Raw genomic sequence first — 26,955 nt, 5'->3', positions numbered from 1 at the left:
AATGCAAAATAATGTTTTGAAATAAGAATATAATAATTTTTTGTTTATCTCATTTTAAGGTGTGGCCTGTAATAATTCATGGAATGAGAGAGATTAACGCCCAAGGGGTTGCCTATGAAACACTAAAATTGCAATTACATAACGATTTTTCTCCATCCGGCGCTATTAATTTAGTGTTTGGTACTCGCGTAAGTGTAAATCTTTTTAGTTTTGAAAAGTTTAAGTGAAATAAATATTTTTCTTTTGATCACATTTTGTAGGCTGATTACCGAATTGAAGAAAACGACCCGACTCTCTCTTCTTACTGCACAGACGTGATGAAGGTGATAAATGCACCAATTTTACATGTTAACGCTGATGACGTAGAAAAAGTTATTAATGCGATTGATATGGCTGTAAAATTTAGAAAGGAATTTCAGAGGTAATGAAGAAGTTCATAACTTGTAATATTTATTAAAGAAAAAGTAATACTTTTTAAAATTATTTCAAAAGCTCATACTAAATTCTCCTTAGGTCGGTGGTAGTGCACATAGTTGGGTACAATAGATGGCTCAACTTGCTTCCTCCTTTAGATTATAAAGACGAAATTAGAAAAAAGGCAACTGAAGAAAAGAAACCAGTGACACTTCAGTATGGCAAGATATTAATTGATGATAAGGTACATAGTAATTATAAATGAAATACAAATAAATAATTTCTATTCAGTTATATATTATAACTGTTATTAGGTACATGCTATTCTTATTAGTTCAACTACTGTTTTCTGTTCCACAAATTTGCAGTAAAATAATTTTTAATTATTATTTTTCTTTTGTGATTTGGTTCAAAGATAATAATAATATAAAAGTTCTGGATCTCTTTCCCTAATGTTTTGGCCGTTTCTATTTTCTTACATTTTAAATTTATAATGCAATGTATATTTTGAAGTCCCTTCGGTATAATTGAAAGGGTATAGTGAAGTTGACAATTTTCGTCACATTGAAAAATGATTTTTCATTTATCATACAGTAAATTATAGCATTCGTTAAGATTTAGTTTGTATCATACATTATTGTTTTGTCTTACCGTACATTTATATTATATTTTACAGGCAGGCTTTACGTCCAACTACCAATTAAGTGTCGTTGGCGATGGTGACTAATAAACATACTTTATTACAAAGTTCTTAATAATATAATATATTATTATTATTATTATTATTATTATTATATATTATAATATATATAATGTATTAAACGTTAAAAAAAAAAAAAAATCCAAGGCCTACAACTGGAATCGAACCCTGTACTGTTGTACTGGGTTTGATTCCCGGTTTGGCTTGTTTGTTATCGTATTAGCTTTGCAAGTCTCGCCTTTTAACTGCTCGGCTCCCGTGCCCTTATATACAGGGTGGACCAGTAAGTAATGTCCATAGGCCTACTGTGTGTAGTACATCTAAAGTGGAGTTCAATGACGTATTGGCCAACTTCATATTTTCCACTGTTCTTGAGTGACTATCACTCTAATACTAATTAATGAATTTCTGTTGGAAAAAACTGTAGGTAATAACAGAAAAAGAATTTGATGCTATATTGTTAGAAGAGAACAATAAGGTTCAAGATGCATGGAATGAAGCCGTTACACAATCACAAAGTTTTGATTGGAAGAAGTGGTCAGATGTTGTTAGCCCACAATTGCCCCGGAAAAACAAAACAGTATGTTTAAACTTTTTTTAAAGTCATTTTTCTACAACCTAAACATATTTTTTGAAGTTGTCATCTGTACAGTGACCATCTAAAAAAGCTTTTTGGTACTTTTTCAAGATACTTTTACTTCTGACGTGGAATCCTTGAAACTAACATATATTTTTTTCTGTTTAAAGCACCAAACCATAACCGATGAAAAAAAAGTTTGCGCACTAATGAAGTTCATATCACCTCAGCTGATCGCGCTTATACCAAATAAATCATTTCTATAAACTGTATGTAATGTGTAAGCTCATGTAAGCATCTTAAAATGGCAGAAATATAAATACGATTCCACAATTCGTAATTCCACAATTTTGTTGTTTTGAGAGGTAACCCAGAAAGCATCACCTTGTAATAACTAGATTCTGGTCAGAGACTTTGGTTTTCTCTGTTCTCCTAGTATTTTTCTTAAAAGTGTTGAGGGAAAAACGAGCCTACATTACATTATTATTGTATTACGTTATTACTACATATAGTAATAATTCAAATGGTCATTTATAATGTATACTAAGATTATGGGGAACAATGGGCATTTAGAAATTGAAGTTGAAGTTGAAGCCTGCGTTCCTTCCCCTTTTTGGTGGAACCGCCCTTTTAATAATCTAATACAATACTAAGATTATTCCCAAATAACTGTGCAAGTGACATCTATACTGAAATGTCTATTAACTTAGAAATCTTCATCTCTTGGAACGGTAATCCCAAAATTGATTTATTCGTATACCTATTCCTATTTCGGATGTTTTGTTCGACCATGTTTTAAGATTTGTCTTTTCAATGTTTTTTGTTCAATAATAGTTAGGCAGTAAAATCAAGAGATGTTCCTTTTTAAGAAGAGTTATCTATTCTAGATGAATTTTTAGTAAATATAACTTTTCCTATTTTTATTTTTAGATTTTTTGTCAATGATTCTTCCTGAGCCACAAATTTACAGATGAAAGCTATTTATATAAAAAATAGCTTCAGTAGAGCTTGCTGCTGCCAATCATTATGTTGTCATTATGTTTTCTTCAGTTATGCAGCCCGCTTTTTAGATTTTAAAAGCTTTGGAAAATATAATACTCATATTTCGTAGCATTTCTATTCTTCTGCTCTTCGACTTACATGTCAGTTTTATTATTCAATCATCTAAAAATGTTCATCTCATGTTCTACAGTTACATGAATCAGTAAATTCTTTGCTTGTACCTGTCTTTGACGGAATAAAACAATGTGGAACAAAGAATGGTTAATTTTTGTCAGCTATAAAATAAGTAACACAAAATTCAATCCAATAACTAAAATAAATCTGCAATACGTTAAGAATCGCATAATGCATAAATAATGAAATTACTCAAAAAATTAAAAAATTGTGTTTTCTAATAACCATTTCTAGTTTTCTAGTTTTTAAAACTGAGAAGTGGTTCAACTTTCTAGTTCCATTCTTTATGATCAAACTATACAGAAAGGAACTGTTCAGAACGTAAAGCTGAAGATAAACACACCTTTATAGCGTAACCATCTTGATAATCCGGTATCGTCTCAAATACAATTAGTGTTAGAAGTTCAATGGTCAGAATCTAAATATATCAATGAAGAAATGATGGAGCTTGTTTATTTTGCAGCTATCCCATATATTCTTGGGAGTCCTAAAATTAAAATGAACATTAGTAAAGAAATAGAACCTGAAGAAGTTAATAATTATTGAAAGTTAATCAGTAATTTTCATGTTTGTAGATTGCTGAAGGAGCTCCAATAATTACTGGATACGACAAAGATAAACTAATCAATTTTGCTAACTTATTAGCAAAAGAGCCAGTTGGTTTCGCATTGAGATCAAGTGATTTGATAAAATTAAAACAAAATTCAAACATGGTTTACAGAAATTCACTGGATTGGATTATGTGTGAAGCACTTGCTTTTGCATCATTGATTGAGGCAATTGACAATTATTTATTTTAGAATAAATGCCACAACAGAAATATCAATTTTACATGAATAAATCTACATCTATCCATTAGATACAATTCTTTAGGCGTTTAGAGAATTTGATCACCTTTTTTCTAACTACTCTGTGCATCTCGACTGAACTTTTAGTACTTATTACATGAAATTTATTTTGTTCACCATTTGAATTTAATCAGATTTAGATCCCAAAACTTGTATGCCTGACCACCTTTCTTAATTGATTGCCCAGCAACGCAGCAGCCGATTCAATAGTTATCCTTAAAATCTACAGCCATCTGTTCTTTTTATTATTTCTGTTTAAATGTTTAACAAATAATTACGTTAATGTAGTTGTGATCACACTTACATTTCAAAGCCCTTACACTATACGATCTTTCACTATTGAAAACGGAAAACTCTGAAACGTTAAAGGATATCAAGAAGACACGAATCTAACCAAAACCGTCAATTTGTTGGGGGAGAGAAACTTGAAGTTTGTGTCTGTTTTATGTGATCTTATTTGGTACTGTTTCGGAACATAGGGATGGCTGACTTTCCGTCGGCAGCTTCTAAGAGTAACATTTATTGATAGATTAGATATAAAACTTGAAAATTGAAATGTACTGAAGCAAGGGAATAATAAGAAAATTATTACTTAGATACATAATGTAATTATTATCAATTCTGAAATTAAAAATTTTGAAATTCGATGTTTCGTGATTTTGATTCCTGTTACCTGCTTGCTAATACATAAGTTCCATATAAAATTCAGGAACATGTTTCAATTTCTTCCCATCTTGAAAATCTTGAAACAAGTATACAAAAATAAGAGCTGCATGCACACCTTGTTAAACTTTTATGTTATTCGCAGTAGTACATTAATGAAGTAGTATATTAATGTGTCATTTGTTTTATACTAGATATCTACTTTTATTTTGTTTAGGCATAATAAATTCATTAATGAAATTTATCAAAACAAGCGTTGGTATATATATTTCTTTTTACTTGTCCTTGTAAGTAATTGACCAAATTACCTATTGCTTCAAACCAAATACGTCTAACTAGCTTTTTTTTCGATTGCTTACTAGTCTTAGTATTTAAGTTATTTTTTTAAAGATGAAAATCTGATAAATTTACCACTTTGTTGTAGGAAGGATACCAGATTAGAATGTGTGGAACTCATGTAAATCGCAGAGGACACATATTGAAAGAAATGTCAGATGATCCGTGTCCACGAAGACACAATATGATTGAATCATTGTTCCATTTTAGTCGACCATTTTTTACAATATGTAAAGGAACGAATTCATTGTATGGAACGTTAGCCTTCCAAATTGGATTTTCTCTTGGTGATCCAAATGCATTTGTTATTTGGGAAGCTCCTGTCGGAGATAAAATTAGTAGAGTACAACCAATATTAGATACTTATGTAGCTGCCGCTAAATTTAAACTTTTCTACGAGTGTGGCATCGTGATGTATATTCCACACGGCCAAAAATGTAAGTATTGACTTTTGTCCTAAATATTTCTTAAGTTACCTAACAAAATACCAGATAATCGCAATTATTCATTTTCTATCTATACTTTAGGATCGAACATTTCATAGCGCTACAATGTATCACTCTTGTTTGAATAAGTCCTTAAGTACCGTAGCCAGGCTGCTAGTACTAATGCTGTGTACGTGCCAAACTAATTTATACTCAGCTTCTTAACTGCATCCATCAAACTATATTCAAGTAAAATATTCCCATAAAGAAATGAAAGTAAATAAATTAATTCATAAGTTAATTAATAAGTTCTAAATATAATTTTTTTGGCTCCTAAAGCTTTATTGTACGCACTCATCACCTTTGTTTATTTTATGTAAGCTGCATTAATATAATGCTGCTGAATTATTTTATTATTTTTCCAAAACTACTAATCATGATAAATTTCTCGAATTGTGGTCATTACTTATACTTATACTATAAAGAAACAAATAAATCTTTAACATTATAACAGTTATTTTTATTTAGGTGTTGATGCTTTTACGGTATGTAATGGACGACCGGAGCGATTTCTTCAGTTATGTAGTGATGATGAGGCTGTTATAACACTTGATCCGTCGAAACAATTACAAGATATAAATATGATAGTAGTAAATCCTTATAATGCAGCTGCAATATTTCATCTGCTAAGACGGCATAATCTCTTACCTCATCGAACACCCTTAGTAACTTTTATGCCCGAAGATATCACTGAATGCTCCCCCGAATTCAGGGCAACTTTTGAAGATCTTTCTGGCATTAAAACGTTGGTATCATTGTTTAACTACAATTAAATTAGCTTTTCATTATAATAACATTTAATAGTCTTTTCTAAAACATTTCAAGATGCAATTTGATTCCAACTATTCTATAACACTATTTGACTCTTGTTTAATTCTTAAATAAGGGCTTACTAGATTATCAGACTAACAACATAACGCTCTTAAACTTAACTCAAAAAACAAATTGTACTTGGGGATAGTTGATCTATCCACCCCTGGTGCTATGCATAAGCTCAGATCATTCAGAACTTACCGCTCATCCTTACTCAAATTTAGTTTACAAAACAACCCATTCTACATTCAAACACTGTTGCTGACGGGAGACAGTTTACATCTTTTGTCTTTCTCATTCTCTGTATGTGACAGTTAATATCATATTTGGCCTTACAACAACTGACTCTATCTACACACCTCCCTTTTACCGTAGGTACTTGTTTTGCTCTTCCCATAAAAAAAATTACATTATTTGGTCTTCCATTCTTTGGTCATATAAAAATACTATATAGACACTTTGTCGTTAAATACCTCTTTTATCTGAACAGTTTTCAGCGCTTCATTGGTGAATCAACTATTACTGATTTCAATAAAGTAAGAAAAATTCTGTTCTGTACTGGGCGTATTTATGCAGATTTGATCGCAGAAAGAAAGAAAAGAAACCTAATGGAATATGTAGCTATTTTTAGAATAGATCAATTATGTCCTTTTCCTTATAAGGAAATTATAGAAGAAATGCAGAAGTGAGTTTTCTAAATCATTAATATTTATCGTTTAAGATGTGAAAAAGTTTCAGATTTCTGGCAATGTGTTGAGATCTCCTTGTTTTAATTGCTTAAATTCCCATGATATTACGAAAGCTGTGTAACATTGGTTAAATCAGCTTGCAAAAAACGAGACAACTTTCAAGTAAAAAGTTTTTTTCTTTGGCTCTTTGGCAATTGAATCATCTTGACTCCTCAACTAACTAATTATTCTAATTTTCTTAGACCTTACTTAAATCGCTCCAATTGCAACTTATTCACAAAGGCGCCACGTTAGCCGAGAGGTTAGTGGCGCGACCTGTAAAGCTAATATTTATTGTGGTACTTGGTTCGATTCCCGGTCTTAGGCCTTGGATTTTATTTAATGGTTAATAAAAGAAGTTTACAGTGATGTATGACTGCTAGTCGCCTCCGTCCACCACACCTAATTGGTAGTTGGACGTAAAGCCCGCCTGAAAAAATAGGCAATTACTTTACTTTATTCACAAAATCTTTACCCTAATAAATTTATCGCTCTCACTTAATGCAATTGAGTTCCTCTCTAGTTCCGTCAGTAGCTTCATTGTAACTCTCTAGGGACCAAACAGTGGTTTCATAATAATACAATACTTACCTATTTAAATTTTTTTAGGTATAATTTTTACGAAAATATTGTTTGGATTCAAGAGGAACCAAGAAATCAAGGTAATCTTATTTATAATTCCAAGACTTACTTCTAATCTAAATTTAGTTAGTTAAACTCTTATTTAAGTTCTGATCTGATCCGTCGAAGAAGCATTTTTTGTATCCTCTATTTCGAACTTTAGAAGTTGTTTAAACAGGTAAAGAACTATGTTGAAGCCGAATTTTCTACACCGAACGGTGGACCTAACCACATTTTAATTTAATTATAGAAAACCAGACCTCTTGAGAAGCGTCTTCAACCGCTATGGTATTATACACAATTTTAAATGAAAGAATTTTTAGAAAGCAAAAAAAGTAAATAATCTGACCTCATAATTTTTTTTTGTTTCTATTGTCTAATGGCTGAAATGTGAAAATTGTTTATTAAGGTTGGTGGTCGTATGTATACAAGCGATTAGTGAATGCAACTGGACATAAAGGTGTTGATGTAATCGCCAGAGTTCCGCATCCAAATGCTCGTGCAACATTACGCCAGGAATGCCTTCGTGAAAAACGTAAACTACTAAATGAAGCGTTCGCTTTATTGTATGGTTAACATAATATAGATTTTTCTTAAATTACAAAATATATATTTATTTTTTTTAAAGAAATTAATTTATTCTTTCTGGCATTGAAGAATTATTTACATAATAGTTTAGTTAAAATTTGCCAGTTGGGAGTGCGACTCTAAAGTTTTTTCTATTCCATGGTCACTTATTTTTCAAAAACAATTTCACATTGTCTGTAAACTTGCAACTCAGATGAATCCTTCTTCATTTTATTTGAAAATACTGCTGGAAAAGTTAGTGTTCGTAAGAACTGAGTTGAACTGCTGTTTATCTGCTAGAAAGCTTCTATGACATTTATTTATCCCTTAAGTTTTAAATATCAACAACTAATTATTCACAAATTGTGATAGGTAAGAAATGCTAAACGAAGAAAAATAACAATTTAACAAAATTGAAGTAATTAGTACAAAAGAAAAATTATTACAGTAATTTCGATACGAGTTTGTCCGTGTTTCTTTCGATTATTTTTTAATAGATAAAATAAATTATTTTTAATTTATATGTAATTACATAATAAATTTATAATTTATATTTTATTTACAAAACAGCTAAAAGAACTTCATTGCTATCACATACTACAATACTATATTTTAAAAAATATTTGTTTAACCACTTACTGCTAATCTGACCTTTCACCAGCACAAATCATGTATCATTTCATCAAATTATCCAAAGATATCGAACACGCACTTTTCATCACAAATCCTTATTAAGATTAATTATTTGTTTTTTTACAAAAGCTTCCAGCACTTATGGGATTGAAAAAATAACTGCCATTTCAGTCTAGAAAAATTTATTTTGCCGAGCTTTCGACCTAGGGACTGGTCACCAAAAAGAATGAACAACAATTCCAGCACTTAGATATTTAACATTGTATTTGTTATAAAAGGTAGAAAACTAAACGCAGTGAGAATATTAATTGATTTTGTCAAACATTATAACTACGAAACAAATAATAATTACTTTATGCCCCGCATTCGAAGTACGGTTTTCATCAGAAACCATGTTCTAATGAGTCTCATAGGAAGTAAAAATTGGTTGTTCTCAAATAAGTTTTTTTTTTTTTATTGTTGTTCTATGCTAGTTCTCTGTTAGACACCAATTAGAGCCATTGCAATGAGAACAAATAAGAGCTGTTTGGACATCTCTATTTTAAGTACAACCAATGAGTCATTAACATGTTTTCCGAACTGTAGTATGAGAGTAATTCGTTACACATCCCATCAATGTTGCGTTCAGCAAATATGTTTAATTGTCCACAAAGTTAATAATTAAAGAAACCGTACAAATTAGGTTTAAGATGAAAGTTTAGGTCACAATCAAAATCAATTTCATTATTCTGATGTAAAGTAACATCAAAACGTTTTTGGTAATTAAATTTGGCTATAAAAACTGAAAAAAGAAGTCATCTTTATTCGGAATGATAAAAACTGTTTGACACTTTTCATCAAAATTCCGTGGGGTTTGTGGTCAGGATAATTAAAAAACAAAAAATGGCAGCAATCTAAAAATTTGATATTTAGTTTAAGTTCTACAATCGGATCAGTAAAAAGCTTTTGCATATAAACAGCCTATCTGAAGTGATATTTTAACTGATTTTTTAATTTATTGGATTTTCATCGAAAATTGTTCTAACAATTGGTGTACTTATTGTATATTTGTAGATCTAATACTTTTGATTTAAATATTTTTCTAGGACTATTCCATTAAGGACACTTTTTGGAGGGTGGTATGGTAAGGCTTCATTCAAATGAGCCATTCTGCATAGTCTACTGTCTAACCACCAACATTATGTTAATAAGAATCAAATTAGGGACTAACTTTATAAATTTGAAGATGACTGGCTCACTTGGAAGCCACCTTTACTGAAGAGAGTTTTTAGAATTTTGAGATTTTTTCGAAAAAAAATTGGCTCCTACGATTTTATTTAAACTTTGATTTCAAACATAAAAAATATAAAACTATTATTTGATACTTTTTCCAAGAAAAACTCGGTTAGGGTGCTTCTGAGAAAGAAGATGAATAGAATTCTTCTAAAGTTTTAATTTTGAATAATGTGTACTCAAATTGTGTTCTTGTGTACTGTTAAGGAGATTTCAAGTGTATTATTAAAATTAAGGAAGTTTAAGGAAAATTCCTTAACTGAAAGTAACTCATTGGATTTTTCAATTTTTTGAGAATTTCTAGAAAAGAGATTAAATAATTTAATAGATTTAAAACTTTTAAATAATTAATCCTTTTTTCTAAAAAAAAATTGTTTTAGGGCAAATTTTGAGTAGTAGAAAGAGTGGGCTACAGTAAATGGTTACATTTTAGTGTTACAAAGAGTTTAACAAAAAAATTATCATGTAGGGAAGAATTAAATATTTTTCATAAATTCAGAATTGAATAAAATTTGTGAGATAGTACCTTTAAGAATAGTAATAGTATACAGTGTGAATTCGTTCTTACTTATTTTTCTTTTCTTTTAATTTACTGCATTCTAGTGAAATGCTCTCAAGAAGTTTCAGCCTTGAGTGGATTAATAGTAATTTATTTGAATCATGAGCTTCACTTGTTGCATAAGTGTTCTGCCAGTTATGTAAATAAATAAAATACAAAAAATTAATAAATACATAAAGAACTGTTCTGTTTAATGCTACTACACATGACTTATAAAGATGATATCAAAGAAGAAACTAGATTTCAGATTCTACAAGAGATAAGCAAACGTTTATTACTAAGTTAAATTTGAAAATCTGATCTATTAATTATTTTAATTGGGTCAAAAAGTGTTTTCTATGAGAAGTATTCAAATCTTTAATGTGATGAAAAATGCGTTTTACGATGTGACCAATTAATGAACTGTTAATAGTAAAAAGTCTTTGGAGCGATAAATTCCTTTATTAACTTCAGAAATAAGATTCCAAGTATTTTATTTGAAGATGACTATAGTTTTTTATAAAATCATGTATTAGGGAATGATTAAAATAAATAAAATTATCTAAAACAATTTTATAAACATACAAAAAAAAAAAAAAAAAAAGAAAAGTTGAATGAAAAAACTCAACAGAATCGTTTAAAATAAGTGCCTATGCTTTGCGCAGTGTGTTTATAATTATTAATGTTTACCTGGAATACTTAAGAAAAAATAAATAAATGTGTTTTTTCAAAGTTTCTACAAAATTATTTGTCAATTTTTTTTTAAATGTATATACATATGGCACTTTTCTACTTGATTTTCGATAAATTTATACCTTAATTTGATGCTGTAGAAAAAATGAGCAAGAAAAGTAGAGGAAAGGCACTGGGACCTCCAATTACAGCTGAACTGCAACTCATCATCGGACCACTGCTGCTAACGCGAATCTCTGGTTCAGTTAAACTTGTATTTGGCAATACATGTACTAGAAATTTAGTAGGGACAAGTTATTTATTTATTTATTTTTTATGTGGTTCTCCTTAAAATTGTCTTTTAATTGAACTTGATTACCTGATACAGAATAGCTACGATGATCCGCATATATCCTCATGTCCTTCCAGTCATCACCCATATAGGCTGGAATAGTTGATAAACAGGTTAAGTGTAAAACTCTCAAATGTTCTTTTTTAATCTTGATTCGCAATTCAGCCGTATGACCCTTATAATTTCTTACTAAATTAGGTTCCGCCTGTATAATGGAATCAAAATTAGAGTAATAGATTTCTAGAAGAAATTGAGGAAGAAAAACTTAGAAATATTTTTATTAAACTTTTCTCCAATGATTACTTTTAAAGTATTTATTTTTTTTACTTTCTCGAGCTATTTTTAGTAGGAGAATTTATTGAAATCGTGCAGATTTCGTTTTTAGTATTCTCTGGAAATATCTGTTCAATGATTCTCTTAGACTGATTGTGTATATGTACCTAGTGTAGCTCAAAAAACAAAAAAAACAAAAAATGCAGAAAGTTAAACTCTGATATATCATTCAGATACCAGAGTATGCCACAATGAGGTTTTTTTAAAGCCAAAATTGGTTTTGAAAGTACTTCAGTACTTTAATGAATTAATTTCTTAGTTTTTTACAATTTTCACAAAAACAGCGCCGACCATTTTCTTTAATTAACTTAATGTATTACATGTATAACACTTTTTGAAATATTTTTCAAAAAAAAAAAATCGATTAAGAAGAGAGGGATAATTAGCTTTACTCTAAATTACCATTACTGTATATTGTAATGTAATATCACCTCTACAGGATTATTAAAAATCAAATGTGGTATTGAATTTCTAAATTTTAAGAAAACAGGTTAACTGGAAATGCGACTTTAACAAATAAATTTTTCTGTATTTAGGGATTTTTTTAAGAATTTATATGTTATTAAGCTAAATATTGTTATTACAAACAAACATACAAATTTTACTTGAATTTTTTTTTTTTCTAAATGTTGAATAAAGGTTCTTCTGTGCCAGAAGTAGATCCGTTCTAAAGTGATAAGAATTAAATATAACTCAATCGTTTTGGAGTTCAAAGAAAACTTGTTAGTTAGAACTTAGAGAATATTAGTTAGAGAAAGTCATGTGGATTTTCACACTATGTTTTTTTAATATTGTTTACTGAGAACTTAACTCTAAATAAAATTGTAGAAAATAATAGTTTAATGAATAACCTGTTTTCCATTAATTAGCCAGGTAAGATGAGGTTGAGGCTTGGTAGGTCCAGAGCTGCAATTTACATGTAGTTTTTCTCCAACCGTATAAACTAATTTACCAAATGTTATTCTGGGAGCTTCCTTCTGACCCTCTGAAATAATTATTATATATCAAAACACAGTGAAAAATTGTATAATCGGTTTGCAATAAAAAATGGAGTTTAACATATCAGTAAACCACATAATTATTCATTGTAGAGTATTGTTCATTTTTTTTTTTGGTGACTGATTCAATCATTAATCAAAAAGGAGGAAAGTTTATTGCCAATTTCAGGAAACGAATTTTTTTTAGCGGAACTAATTTTTCACTTTTTCTGGGATGGATCTGTAGTTAGACTTTCCTATAAAATACAATATTACTGAATCGTAGGAGTAATTGCCCGTGTAATAATAATGATAACTAAATTTACTGAAATCCCAAGTTTGAAGGAAACCTCTTTATCCAAAATGTAAATAGCTTATTTTTATGGACCTTCTACTCTGATAAAGGCATTGCATTTGCTTAAAGTTTAAATTATTCATTGTAAGGAGGGAATTTTTGGACATCAAGCTTCTCTCAATTGATTTGAGATTTGAAGTTTGAAGAAAACTTGAAGAATTGCTGCAACAAAAATTGATTGAATGCTCTCACCAAATTTGATAACTTTCTCTAAAAATGGAAAAAGTATTGCAATCTTGCCGGCGCCACGATAGCCTAGAGGTCCCACTATGACCTTGCTTTTTAATCAATGTTAATTAAGAGAAATTTGCAGTAAAGTACATATGTTTGACTTAAAACCCGACTTTACTTTTATTATGATCTTGCAGATTTCTGCCTAAAATACGATCAAATAGTTTATCAAAATTGGTTTGTATATGAGTGGACAGCATGACTCAAAAATTTAAAGTCACAGAAAATTCAAATTCAATATATATTTGGATTAGGCGCCACGATGAAACTTGACTAAATTATGATTTTTACTTTCCTTTTTTTTTTATCTCAAAAGCGGCTCGAGAAAACGAAGAGGATTGGTTCAAACTTATTGCACAATTTTCTTATGCTTTTATTTCAATAGCTTTGTAGGGAAAATTCATTTTAAGCAGTTTTTTAAAAAAAGTGCACGTTTAGAGAAAGGTAAAGGTGGGCTTTGCTCTCAATTTTCTCTTTATTAGTGTAATGTACGATTCTGTAAACTGTAAAATATTGGGGATATATGTTTTGTCATTTCCAGTTTGCAGGAGAAGTAAGATTTAGAACTTTGAAAATTATAGCAAGTGTAGTCAATGATAACACCATTTCTTTTTTTTTTGGTACAGAGAAAGTGAAAACTCTGAAGTCATCTGTTTGGTTTTTTTAAGAGCATAAGTATCCAGAAAATTCAATAAATTAAGTGAAATGTGGTGTGAGAAAGTTAGAAAGTATTTTCTAAGAGAGAAAAAAACTTGCCCATCACTGTTATTTCATGGTAGTCAGAAGATTTGGTGAAGATTGGAGTGTCTGTTGAGACCTCACATGAATATAAACCAGTGGCATCCAGATCCAAGTCTCGAAGCATCACTTGTCTCTCTGAGCTCTCTGTCCACTGAAAATAGAATTAGATTATTTACAGTCATCGGGCCCAAGAAAACGGTTCACAAAAGAACAAAAGTATGGTAATAATATGTAAACATACTTTGTTATAACGTAAGATAAAAAAAATATCTTCAACTTTAGTTGTGTGTTATGGGTTTGTTTATAACTGTTAATGATTTATTCTTGCCCGGCATTCTATACAATCACTTACATTCACGAAGATCTTTTTCGTTTCATTCACACACTATTCTTACACAGTAAAAATCACGTGGGGACTTGATAAATGTAACTATAAAGAGTATTAAGCACAATCTGTCGCGATTTGTTTGCTTTATATACTGTTAGATGTTATTTACAAAACTCTGGTAACTAAGGGTGCGAGTCTTGGTTGCTTTGTACACTTTTCCTCAACATCTATTATGAATTTAACGTAGTTAAACCTAAATAATTTATACTGTTTTAACCTTGACAGCTAAGAAAGATAAGAAAGTGTCGGAACTTAAATTAGAGGAAAAAGAGGAACCACCTCTATCTAAAGAAGAACTTATGAAATACATGAACGAGACCTGTCTTAGAAGATGCTTAGTAAATGTGCTAGATGAACTATTTAAAATGCATCCTAATCTTCCAAAAAATCCATTAAGATGTATTAAACAAAGATTTGCATATACTGAAGAAGCAGCAATAGAAAATAAAGTTGCACTTATTAATATTTTAAGAAAGATGGATCAAGTGACAATAGAAAACCAATAGCTAATTGCTCCCTTTCTCTTGTATTTATTTTTCTGTGGTTGTTTGCGGCAGATGCTGCAGAAAAAATATTCGCAGTAAATAATGTTTTGGAGGTCTCTTGAATTTGAATAAAAAAAATCTGGTACGTATATAATATATTGTCCTTTATAATAAAGTAGTAATTTAGTTAAAAGTAGTTTCTTTAAACATAATGCACCCACCCCCATTTTTCAATCCATTTTGCTCGGACATACCTATTTATTTACGCAGCTATTTACGCAGACGATACAATAAAAATATTTTCGGATTAAGACATAAACCAATGAATTATTGACTTATAAACATCTGTAGACGTAGTTTAAAAGTGGTTCTAGAGATGGAAGCTAAAGCTGAATCCTTCTAAAACAGAAGCAACAATTTTCTTCCTTCGAGGGTTCCAGAATGAAATGAAATGAATCACTTGTACACAACAGTATTGCTTAACGTTTTCCATAACAATTGTTTTTAAGAAGATACTAGAACGATTTCAAGGTATTCTACAATTTTATTACATTATTTTGTAATAAAATTTTATTATTTTGTAATAAAAATGTAATGTGTATATACAAATTTTATTTGAAATTGAAAATATTGGATTTGATTAAAAATATTATGCTAATATTCCATGTTTCCGAAAATCTGAGATATATATCCATTATAAGAATTAAGTGTGAAGTCTTATGAGTGTCTAAGACCTAATTTTTAAAATTAACTATTAAAAACAAAATTTTTAATGATAAATTATATTTTCTCACATCGAAAAGTATTTGGAATTTTTATTTATGCTAAAAACATACAAGTACAATTCAAAAATAAAGAAGTATTTCAATGTGTAATAGAAATATTTATTTTGAATAGAATTTGCTTTGAATCTGTACTCTAATTCATGAACTAAGGGACTGCTCACTCAGATGACGTTTGAAAACTTTTATTCGTTTAACCAAGTATTCGTTTTCTATTGTCACTTGGTCTATCTTTCTTAAAACATTAATAAGTGCAACTTGAACTTCTTTTGCTGCTTCGTCAGTATATGCAAATCTCTGTTTAATATATCTTAATGGATTTTTTGGAAGATTAGGATGCATTTTAAATAGTTCATCTAGCACATTTACTAAGCATCTTCTAAGACCGGTCTCGTTCATGTATTTGATTAGTTGTTCTTCTTTAGATAGAGGTGGTTCCTCTTTTTCTTCTAATCTAAGCTCCGACACTTTCTTATCTTTCTTTTTTGCTTTGGGCGGCATGATGAAATGTTTAAGAACTATTATTAATAACATAAATCATATGGCCATTATCACATGATTAATGATAAATATAATTGTCGAATTTAATCGCTTTTTCATAGCATGTCTGGTCAACCCACAAGGAATCAAAACTAATGTAAACATCAGTCCAATTTTTAGATTAAAGAATTATGTTTAGAATACAGAAGAAGATGGAATTTCATTTATAAAGAATATAGCCTACATGGATTTTTTTTTTTTTTTTTAAGAACACAAAAAACCTACTGAGGCGCATGAATAAATTTAGAAAAGAAATCACTGAATACTTACATCAATCGTGGCACCTGTTAGAGTGAAGTTCCTGAAAGGCGGTTTGCGTTCCTTGACATATTGAAAGAATTTGGTAGAATTTTTTAACCATTCTACCTTGTGTAACATATCAGCAGGAACAGTATAATCACATTTCAGTAGTGCTGATCCTCCAACGGCCGCAAAAGATGGTGCACTCAATTTCACGTCAAACCCAGCGCTTCCTGATGGCCAGAGAAAAGTTTTAAAATGTGGTTGAGTCCGAAGTGTTGGATAATATAGATGATTTCATCCATAAACGCATGCAAGTTTTTCTTCGCTATATCCAGTTTTGGACTATCAGCCAACTTCGATATCATAACCACTGGTATATAATCTCTGATAATGGATGAAGTTCCGAAACTGAACAGAAAAAAGGAAAACTTGTCTGCAATGATAGATAAAATCAACGAAAAAAAAATGGTATTTGTTTCAAATATCAATCATTCGAACCATTAAACACAGATAAAAATCATTGATGTGAAATTTAAGCACATGTAATTAGTCCTTAAAGAAAACTAAAAAGATAATATAAAGAAACTTGCACTGAGCAGGCTTGACTTTGATGTTGACATAATTTAAATAACAAAAATTAAATAATTAAAAAATAAATAGTAAAATAAAAGGTTTACAGTATTTGTTAAAATTTACATAGAAATATCAATTTTAAAAATAGATTTTTCAAGTACAAGTGTACATTATTTTTAACAAAAACACAATAATGTCGAAAACTTGACATCAGCAACAAAAACTGAAAACTAAAGAAAACTGAAAAGAGTGGAAATCTTTATGAACTGAAATCCACCATTATAAATGCAAATATAATTTACCTCCCGACCTTTAACGGTTTTCTAATTTTATTCAATGTCACAGTAAAAATGGCCAACTTGTCCTCTTAACTTGGGCTTAACTGACAAAAACATCTTAATTTCTCTAGTTTATTTCATTAGTTTAAATTAAAAAAAAAACAATTACGATAAAAAGAACAATATGCAGCATCAGAAATGGATCTAATAATCAATGTTAAGGGGTCACGGATACAAAAATAGAACTGCCCACGTTTAAATACCAATCTTCACTGAACAGATTTACCCTGCGAACTATTTCACATGTACTAACATATTACAAGAACTTCGTATTTGTATTCATATTTTAACAACGATAGAAAGTTTCTGTAACATTTAAATTTTTAGCTAGGTACAAATCTAGTTTTTATATTTCTTTTACTTGTATGAGGGTAGTTTTGATGATATATATTTTCGTATTTACTGTCTTCTCACTTGTGTTATTTATTAAAATATACTTTAGTAAAACTGTATATGCTTATAAATTCAGAGAACGATTGGCTTTTTTACACTCAGAAATTGAAAATATTCGCTCAGCTTATAAAAACGTTTTATTTATGTACCTATTATTAATTAACTTGATAAAAAGTACTGCAGTAATCTAATGATTGACTTAGGATATTTTAAAGCTGTGTTTCCTCCAACACAACTTCATAATTTTAACGTCATTCGTTGCTACTGAGGGAAAAGTTTCTGATTCTAAAACTGGGTTAGACTTTCCTAACAGAATTTATAGAACCGTATGCAGTTTTCAATTAAGGAATTTTCAAGCATTCTTTCTTATTACATATTTCATACAGACATTTTCTTAATCAATGCTCATCATATCTAGATTATGCACTTCCTTATTTGCCGCCTCATCTTGGGGATTGTTTCCGTCTGAAGAGCCATGAATGTTCGTCTTTCGTTCAGTACTGACTTTAGTTCGTTACTATTTCTGTACCATAAAAATACTTATCAGTGCATTGTTGTCTCTTTTGTACCATTATTTTCGTTATTAATAGCTCGAATGATATTATTGGTGAAATTATTGAGGAAGGAGAAGAGATGTCTTGTGAAGGAGGTAGTAAACCTTTAGGTGTTCTCTTGTTTGAGTGTACGTTACAACGTGTTTGTTGGATGTGTGCCTGTGAGATTAAAAGAAAACTAAGGTATGTTAAAGACCAAAAAATAGGGATAATACATGATGAGGTAGCTTCTTCATAGATTGTTTATTTGCTGTGTTTGGGTCTGGTACCATTTGTTGTGGCGAGCAAGTATTTTGGCTAGGATGCTTCACTTCACCTTTTTATTGTTCTATGAACTATGAACTGAATATAACCCCTATAGTTGGCGGGATGCGGTCTACGACAAAGTGTGCAAGTTGCAAGTTAGCGATGTTTCTTTGCACTTCTTTTAATCACCCTCTACGTTCCTCTGACCATCTATGAAGAGATTACAGTACGCATTTGAGTGTCCGTATTGTTGCCAATGAAGTAAATAGGTTTTTCAATTTATTCGGCACTTCAATTTTAAAACTTTATACAATATTATGTTTAGTTGAAGTATTTTATTATTTGATGGGCTGGGAGCAGACTACCATACAATAACCCACTAAAATCACTCCAACGCAAGGAGTGAAAAAAAATCGAAACACTCGCCAATTTAAGCTGATCTAATTTCATATTTTCTAATAATAAAGTTAAACTTATAAATTGTGATAAAACCATTAATTTTTTTAAATGAAGCTACCAGAACTCACTAAATATTTCAATGCTTTTCTGAAAACTTTAATGATAAAGCAATCCATGCAACTATCAAATTTTGACAGTCTACAACTGCTTTAACTTTCTAAGATAGTTGTACATTCACTAATTATCAACGTAATCATATATGTTCCAATTAACTCCAAATCAAATATATTAAAAATATTTGTGATTCTGAAATTAAATAATTTATTTCGTACTTGTGCCATTTGAGATTTAGAAGAATTAATATTTCTGCATTTTGATGTTTCCCGTTTGTTTCAGACAGAATATTAAATTCCAAAATGATTGAGCCTTGGAGGTTTTACCAGAAGTTCTTCCTAAGTAGCCAAATTTCTAAGGTGCTGTCCGCAAATAGTCACTGAGGTGATAAATGGTGGAAACCTTTTAAGTGATATCTTAAGATGGGTAAAAATACGAAACCTGTTAAAATAAAACCTGAAAGCATGCTATGTCTAATAAAATCATACAACCTGATCCAGGTTCTATGGCGAATGTTTCCAATTAGAACATTAAAGAAGAAAAACTGGCTTCTATGTTAAGTAGAAATGTTTGATCTTTCACAGCACACTGAACATCTTTATCCCACTCTTTGATATCTCAAGTGATTTCTTCAAGAAGCAAGAGCTTATTAATTAAAAAAACATAAGTTTAAAGGAATATTCCAGTGCAAAACCACTATGTTATTTTTGGAGATCCTTTGTGCCTTCATAGAAAGAAGGTTTCCGGAGTTATGTTAAAAAGAATGCAAGCAAGGCGAGGAGTAGATTCAAATTGCTACTCATTAATTTTCGAGGCAGTCTGGCGTGTAGTGGATGGTTTACATCATCAGGCTAGAGGAGCTTTTTTTTTTTCTTTGTGGGCTAAAGAGAGGGTTCCCTCCTGTGCTGAATAGAGTTCAGGTAGAACAGCTCGCCCAGTGGAAACAAACTCGAAGTCACTCTCTCAAGGTTTTAGCACTATATGAAAGCAAAAAAGAAAAACTTTGCCTTGGTCACTCTCTAGTATTTTGTGCTTTTACAGTAAATAAGGAAGACTTCCTCTTAATGCCACATTCCATCAAACTGATACTCGGAAAACTAATACAGAAAAAATGGCTTCCTTCCAAAGAATTAAAGTTTTTTTGATTTTTCAGTACAAATTCAAAAACTTCTTGGCCTTCTTTAAATCTTAATAGGAGATAACAGTCTTAAGGTATGGCTTTTTCCCTACTTACAAACAAAAAACAAAAATAATGGTAATAAGGCGCCAATAACCTCAAACGTTAACACCTTACACTTAAAAAATAAATTAATAATAATAGTAATAATAATAGAAAAACATTGATTTAAATAAAATATACAGATCATTAACTATGTTTGAAACACCTACTCGTACGATCCTACTTACCAATTATACTGCATCCTAGAGCATGATACCACCACAGAAGATATAAAATCACCATGTTCCTGAAACTAATCGTAAATGGTTATTAATTTACCTTCACCGTTTTTTTGTAATGTGTTCAAAAAAGAAATGGATATCCTTAATAAGAGATTGTTATTTATTTAAATACTCCAGGTCCATTAAAGATTAATTCCAATCAATAAAGTCTTTACTCGGCAAAATTATACATAGCGTACTAGTTACGCTTAGCTTCAAAAATGGCTTTATGAAGTCAGTTTTTCAGAGAGTGTTATTGAAATTGTGACATCAAAGTGAAATTGTTCTTGTACCCACTTTAAATCTCTTTATAATACATTTCATTAAACATTGTCTTTTTCCAATAATTAGAGAACTAGATAATTTGTCAATGATCAAATAGCATGCATGCCCTCTTTTGACTACTTGGTAATTATGAATTTGTATTAGTAATTAGTAGCCCATTTTAACATCATTTTAATAATTAGAACATATTTCTACACATTATAGAATTAAAGCCGGCATTGTTTAAATTTTAGTTACCAAATAATAAATGAGCAAATGGAAATCACACATTTTGTTAAAGATAATTATTCCCTTATTTATTTATTATAAGTGTAAAGTAGATTAATAAGTAAAGTATTTGAAGAGATAATCAAAGCAAGCTGAATTCCATGTAAATATTGTATGAATACGAACATATTTGAAAACAAAATTTGTAGAAGCTATTACCTTTCAAGATATTTTTGAAAAAGGAGTTGAATTAGCTAACAATTTTCCCTGAGTATACCGCTTTGGATAACCAAATTGAGTCAGCACGGATTGTGGTAGACAATTTGGTGGTGATTAGTTCCAACGCACTTGGTCGGCTCTTTGGTATTGAGCAATCAATAAAATAGTGTTTCATCCAGCGGCAAATGATAAAACCGAGCAATGGGACTACTGCATAAGCGCCCAAGTAAGGATTGAAAACTGCCTCCAATAAGGCTGACCCAATAAGGTCAGGGCAGCAGAATTACGAGTACTTATAATGCAAGGCTGCAGCTCCTTCTGTAAGGTCCTTCACTCAGTCAACAAATGAGTGTGAGACGAATCCTCAGTTAAGTCAAATTATCCACATTAAACTGATTAATGGATGAAATTAATATGATGATGGAAGAAAATAATAAATTGGTCAGGAATATACATAAATTCAACATACAAAAAATAAAAAAATATGTCAAAAACATGGTGCTACGAAAAATTCAGCAATAGAAAACATTGGCTTTTTAACACTGATCAGCCAGTTGTAAGATCAAAGGTTAGCCCCGACCTGTTAAGCTGAAGTGCCTTAACCCTTCGTTCTTCTACATCTGACTCGAATAACTCATGTGTTTGAGCAACACTTTCAGCCTTGCAGCCAGTTTGTGACAGCCAAGGTACTCTCGTGTGAAACAAAGAGTGTCTGACGAAGAATTTTGACATTAAGTAGGCCTCGTTGAACTTGATTACTTATATTTTTCTGATTTAGTTGCTTAAAATTCACAGTTTTTATACTTTTGCGTAATAATCCACTGTGATAATATGGGAACCATTTTCATGCTTCGACACAGTAAATTTTGTCTTAGATTAGACATGTGGGAGTTCATGATATTTAAAGAAAAAGGTACTTTATTTTTGGAAGGTTAACAGTAGGAAATTCCATCAAAAAGAGGTTGAAAATTTTATGTGATAATAAATGAGGAGCGTTGTGTGGATCGATAAGAGAGGGTACAACAGGTTACATGGCGGGTTTTGCTCTCCACTTAACAGGACTTGTTGATCTTCAGGAATTGCCTCCGACAACCCATTCATACCCAAGCGAGAGAAATGATTCAGCCTACCAACTTCCCTAGAAGTTAAGCCCTCTCTAGAGAACAAGGTTTAAATGATGCATGTTCTAATTGTATGTCTCAGACTAGTATATTTACCTATTTCCTTATCTGTAAACTATTAACAGGCATGTACAGCAAACTGGCAAACTATCGAGGGATTGAAGGAGATTAGTTCCAGGAGTTTGAAGATTGAAAACCCCTTTTAATATTAAGTGCTGCTTTATTGCTTAAGTGCACAGAGTTATCTTTAATCATCTACCACAACATTGGTTTTAATAAAGCTTCAACATGTCCTCCTTCTTGTGGCGATTAACACTCAACACCTCTCAAGGTGGAATAATAAATTCTAAAAATATTTTTCGAGCAGAAAAATAATTTTATATTTTCCTTAAAGCTGATAATGTAAAGTTCTCTCTGCTTATCGCATTTTCAAATTGTCATCAGATGCTTTACATTTCCTCTCCCCCCAAAAAGTCTGGTGATAAACATTCTTATGACTTTCTCTAGCAAGTGGTAACAAATTCAGTTTGATTTTCTACAAAATTGGAATTTCAGCAATAGTTTCAATTCCAAGTGATTGCATTGGTAGCAAACTGAAGAATTAATACAAAAAATGACGTATTACAGGAAAATCCTAACACCTTCTCCTGAGGAAACAGTCTTTAAAAACAGTTTTCACTAAAAAATGTTCAAGCAAAAGTTCTTATATTTTGTACTTAAAACTCCTGAAGACTTCAGCTCGCTTGGTTTTTGAGAAAATCGAGGAAAACTGAAAGACAAAAAAATCTGGGGTGTGCACTTTCCTGGTCTCTATTTTTCCTCAAGCTCAAAATGTTTGCAATAAATTAGATCCTCCCTTACAATTTAATAGTATACAACTAATAGAACAGCAAATTACACTGAATTGATACATTAGAGGTTAGGCTTGAAATTAATAGACTTGTATTAATAAATGAAAGTAAAATTAAAAAAAAAAAAGAGAGATTTTAAGAATTCTGAAGGTTTTAAAAAGAGCCACCACGTCAAAGAACCAATAACATATTTAAAGAAAAATTTAAACGAAAACTTGGCAAATCAAAACTAAAGTGTAAATGAAACTGAATTTAAAAAAAAAAAATACTATATTCTTAAATTTGATTGCTAGAGAATTGCCTAAGAAATGATTACTGAACCAAATTATATTCAATTGGGATAAAAATTGTAAAAAATTCTAATATCATTTCATCTACGTTGTTTGCAAAACATTCATTAAATTAGAACATTCTTGTAAATCAATTCTTTTACAATAATTGCATGTTCTTAAATGTAAATAGTATGAACCTCTTATCACATTTCGAAGATACCTTTGTCCTAATTTTGTTGGTTATTGAAACATCTTGGGCATACAGTATTTATTTAATGGAAGTAGTTTCGTTTTGAGTTTAAATAAATTTTGTCTGATTCCGCCAAAATGAAAATCACGCACATATTGAAATAAATACGATTCAGATTTCATACAAGATAAAAGTTTATATAATTGTTTCCAATCCGGTTTTTCAGTCTGTAGCCTTAAAAAGTTTTTTTATACATGTATTTCTTGCTCTTCCAAGAATGTTTGAACTTTGTCAGATATAGCATTCAGACCTCCAGCTAGCATCTCATTCAAGTACAATCTGTCTTCAGGTTCTACCAATAACCAAAGTCTTCCTATGGGACCTACTCAAGCAAAAGATAAGGCTCCTCATTTCAAGACTGCCCAATGACGGATAGACTCAAGAAAGCTGTCGGCTATCTCTACTTAGTATACCAACTTAGTGAGGGTATTATTCCCTTACTAATTGAAAACTTTCTAGCTTACCCTAACTGCTATAATCATGACATGAATTAACATTCCTGCTAAATATCATTCTTCCAATATCTTTTAAAGATAGCTAGTGCTACTTCTTCTTTTTCTTCTTCTTCTACAATGTTTTGATCAAACTTGTTTTTCGGAACTTAAGTGAAAACCATAGGATCAATACCGAGTAAAATTGGTATTTAGATCCTACTTGATTATCTGAATTTTCTCTGACAGCAATGATAATATTTTTTTCTTTTCATATAGATGGTTTAAATAAAAGGAAGTAAAGTATTAAAGACCCATTGGAAATGCAGATTTTATAGCCACCGAGTAATTTTTGTGAAATAGTTCGCTAGAGAACCACACAACCTTGAAAAGATGAAAGTTTATACAGCAATTGGATAACCTAACTGTAATTAGATCAAAATTTGCAAATGAGAAGTGTGAATTCCCTTTTTGTTTTAATAATTGTTTTCTTAGCAATATTTTAAAATGGTCAAATTAGCTATTTCCTTTAAACATCTTATTTATATGATACTAACTCTTGTGCAGTTCTAACTTATGTTTGAAATATATCTTCAAGAAGATTAAATTTCAGTTTCAGCAAGAGGCTGCATTTGATTATAATGGTCTATCTCCGAACGCGGTATTTAGCATTATTAAATTAACACTGGAATATTAAGCAGACCTTGATCGAGCCAATACAATGCCCTATTTTCAATTATTTCCGTTATAATAGTAATTAATTTTTGTAGAATATTTTTCAGTAATATTTATATTTTAATGTCTAATTAGGCATCTATAAAAGTTATTTACTAGAATTGTTGATTTCTAAATTAGTAGAAAATTGGTTACTTTGATTTCACGAAATATTTTTAGCTTTTACGGGATTTTCCTTGAAAACAGCATCAGCATTCCTTTTTTTAAAATCATACCCGAATGATTAATAATAAAAGTCATCTTTCTAAAGTCTGATGTGAACGCTTGCTTACACGACTTTACTCACTACAATTCTCAAGATACTAACTCTCAATTTTTTTTTTTCAAACTTACGATTTCAAAACGTAATTCTACCAACATATTTATCCAAACATTAGCGAGTTTGTATAACCGTTGCTTGAATGGAAACGACGCTTTAGGTAGCTGGAGCCCCTACCTCAAATATGGCATAAACAAAACTTTCCATGAATATTATTCCAATAAAAGTTATTGATCCACGGGTATACAATTAGTTTACCCAGATCAAAGAAAATAGACAGCCATTTTTGAGAAAATTTTAACAAATCTCTTCAATAAAGAAGTGAGTGATTTTGATTACTAAGTAACAGTCAGGTCTACCTGGTGGAACTTAATAGGAATATAATCTTTCTTTTTGCAATTTTTAGTTTCTGAGAGTTCACTCACTCACACATCAGTTTCTATAAACCACTTTGACTAAGAGGACTTCAAATCAGAAATTACTGAAAACGTTAAAACTCCATTTTGAAAATTTGCTATGTTCGCAATTCTTCCACTTACAAAAAAAAACAAAAAAAAACTGTAAGTGAAAGTCAAAAGTAAAGCCTTTTTATGCTGGGATTATGTGATAAGCATTAAAAAAACAAAAACTTATTAGTGTGGATTATCATGAGAGCGAACCTGGAATTGAATTAAAAATTTATTCTTTGTGGAAAATTTAAATATTCACACCATTTGATAATATGATTTCATATTTTCTATATTAATTCATATACTTTAAGAAACTTATGTGAGTTTCTAACACCAGATTTTCTTATTATTAAAGTTTTTGAAGAAATATTCATATTAAAAAAAATATTTTCTAGCAATTTTGAATAAATTCCAGCTTTTCAATTCCATTGATAAATATCAACATATAATTTAATTGAAAATCCTAAGCTTAATTCTCTTCTAATTATGGTTGCCAAGTATTTCTATTAAGATGGTTAATTATTATTAAACAAGTGAACAAAACATTTCATTGGTTACCCACAATTTTCTGGAAGCTTTATATTTTAATATTTTTTTATTTATTAAAGAATCACAGTGTCAAGAGTAGAATATTGTAGTTTAAGAATCATTTTCCAGAGCTTTTTAATAATGTTCTTGGCTAGATAAAGAGTATAAAAGAAAAAAGGAGATCGAATCTAAAATTACATCAGAATCAAATTTAGTATTATCAATTTTCTACTTCATATGACATTACCTGACCTGGTCAATGTCTTCACATCAATATCATTTATAAATTATGCACGCAAAACTCGTTCTGATGAAAAATAAGTCTATTTCCATTATTTATATCAGTGATTTGGTAATTCAAAAAAATGTATAATTACAGATAAGTGCACTTAAAATGAAGCAGAAAGCTTAAGTGTTCTTTCAAAATTTAAAAAAGATATCTGATTTGTCTATGAAAATTGTTATTAGCTAGTGAATATTTTCAACTCTATAACCTTAAAAATGTTTACCAATTAAATATTTTTAAGTAACAAATGAATGAATTTTAATTGAAGAAAAACTCACAAATTAAACTTGCCAAGTAACCTTATTTGCAACTTATTAGTGGTTAATTCTAAAGTTTGTTAAAACAAATAAATGGTATTACTTAACTGATGACCATTTACAATGAAAGAAAGACAATAAGAATTTTTTTTATGAAACCTATACCTGTAGGAGTTGTGACGACTTAGTGGCCGACACGACCCTGTCGGGGTGGCCGTCCGCCGGGTTAGCTGAGGGCATACTAGTCGTCACTGGAGGCACAGGTGAGACCTCGCCCA

General features: G+C 30.4%; 2 protein-coding genes across 6 annotated transcripts in view; one reads left to right on the top strand and one right to left on the bottom strand.

The window, feature by feature from the left end:
• The window catches only part of LOC141462364 (2-oxoglutarate dehydrogenase complex component E1-like), a 14,314-nt gene extending 3,334 nt beyond the window's left edge, over positions 1–10,980 (top strand). For 4 of the 5 annotated variants that reach the window (XM_074144162.1, XM_074144179.1, XM_074144171.1 and 1 more), the window contains 10 exons: positions 60–188; positions 261–421; positions 514–658; positions 1,542–1,694; positions 3,443–3,643; positions 4,803–5,151; positions 5,668–5,944; positions 6,503–6,697; positions 7,350–7,402; positions 7,771–10,980. In XM_074144162.1, the coding sequence (XP_074000263.1) occupies positions 60–188; positions 261–421; positions 514–658; positions 1,542–1,694; positions 3,443–3,643; positions 4,803–5,151; positions 5,668–5,944; positions 6,503–6,697; positions 7,350–7,402; positions 7,771–7,937 (1,830 nt within the window). In that variant the 3' untranslated portion in view covers positions 7,938–10,980. The remainder of the gene's footprint in view (positions 1–59; positions 189–260; positions 422–513; positions 659–1,541; positions 1,695–3,442; positions 3,644–4,802; positions 5,152–5,667; positions 5,945–6,502; positions 6,698–7,349; positions 7,403–7,770) is intronic. The other variant, XM_074112268.1, reaches the window with a different exon arrangement.
• On the bottom strand, positions 7,903–26,955 carry LOC141446169 (uncharacterized). The gene is made up of 8 exons (XM_074112643.1): positions 26,843–26,955; positions 20,495–20,559; positions 16,498–16,700; positions 14,048–14,183; positions 12,580–12,713; positions 11,423–11,600; positions 11,187–11,336; positions 7,903–10,520 (listed from the first exon to the last, which is right to left on the bottom strand). Exons 2-7 carry the CDS (start codon positions 20,547–20,549, stop codon positions 11,188–11,190), a joined length of 855 nt encoding a protein of 284 aa, XP_073968744.1. The 5' UTR covers positions 20,550–20,559; positions 26,843–26,955; the 3' UTR covers positions 7,903–10,520; position 11,187.

This window comes from Rhodnius prolixus, unplaced genomic scaffold (genome assembly GCF_049639745.1).
Source record: "Rhodnius prolixus isolate KJV_2025 unplaced genomic scaffold, Rpr scaffold_1, whole genome shotgun sequence".
In the NCBI taxonomy this organism is placed as follows: Eukaryota; Metazoa; Arthropoda; class Insecta; order Hemiptera; family Reduviidae; genus Rhodnius; species Rhodnius prolixus.
This window is presented reverse-complemented; position numbering and strand designations above follow the sequence as displayed.

Bases quoted from the DNA above. Each gene is read 5' to 3' on its own strand.
- LOC141446169 (XM_074112643.1), bottom strand. From the start codon at position 20,549: ATGGTGATTTTATATCTTCTGTGGTGGTATCATGCTCTAGGATGCAGT. The intron at 14,184-16,497 runs GTAAGTATTCAG...TTCTATTTTCAG, and splicing joins TAACAGGTGCCACGATTGAT to TGGACAGAGAGCTCAGAGAG. The intron at 11,601-12,579 runs GTTATTCATTAA...TCCATTATACAG, and splicing joins GGCTAATTAATGGAAAACAG to GCGGAACCTAATTTAGTAAG.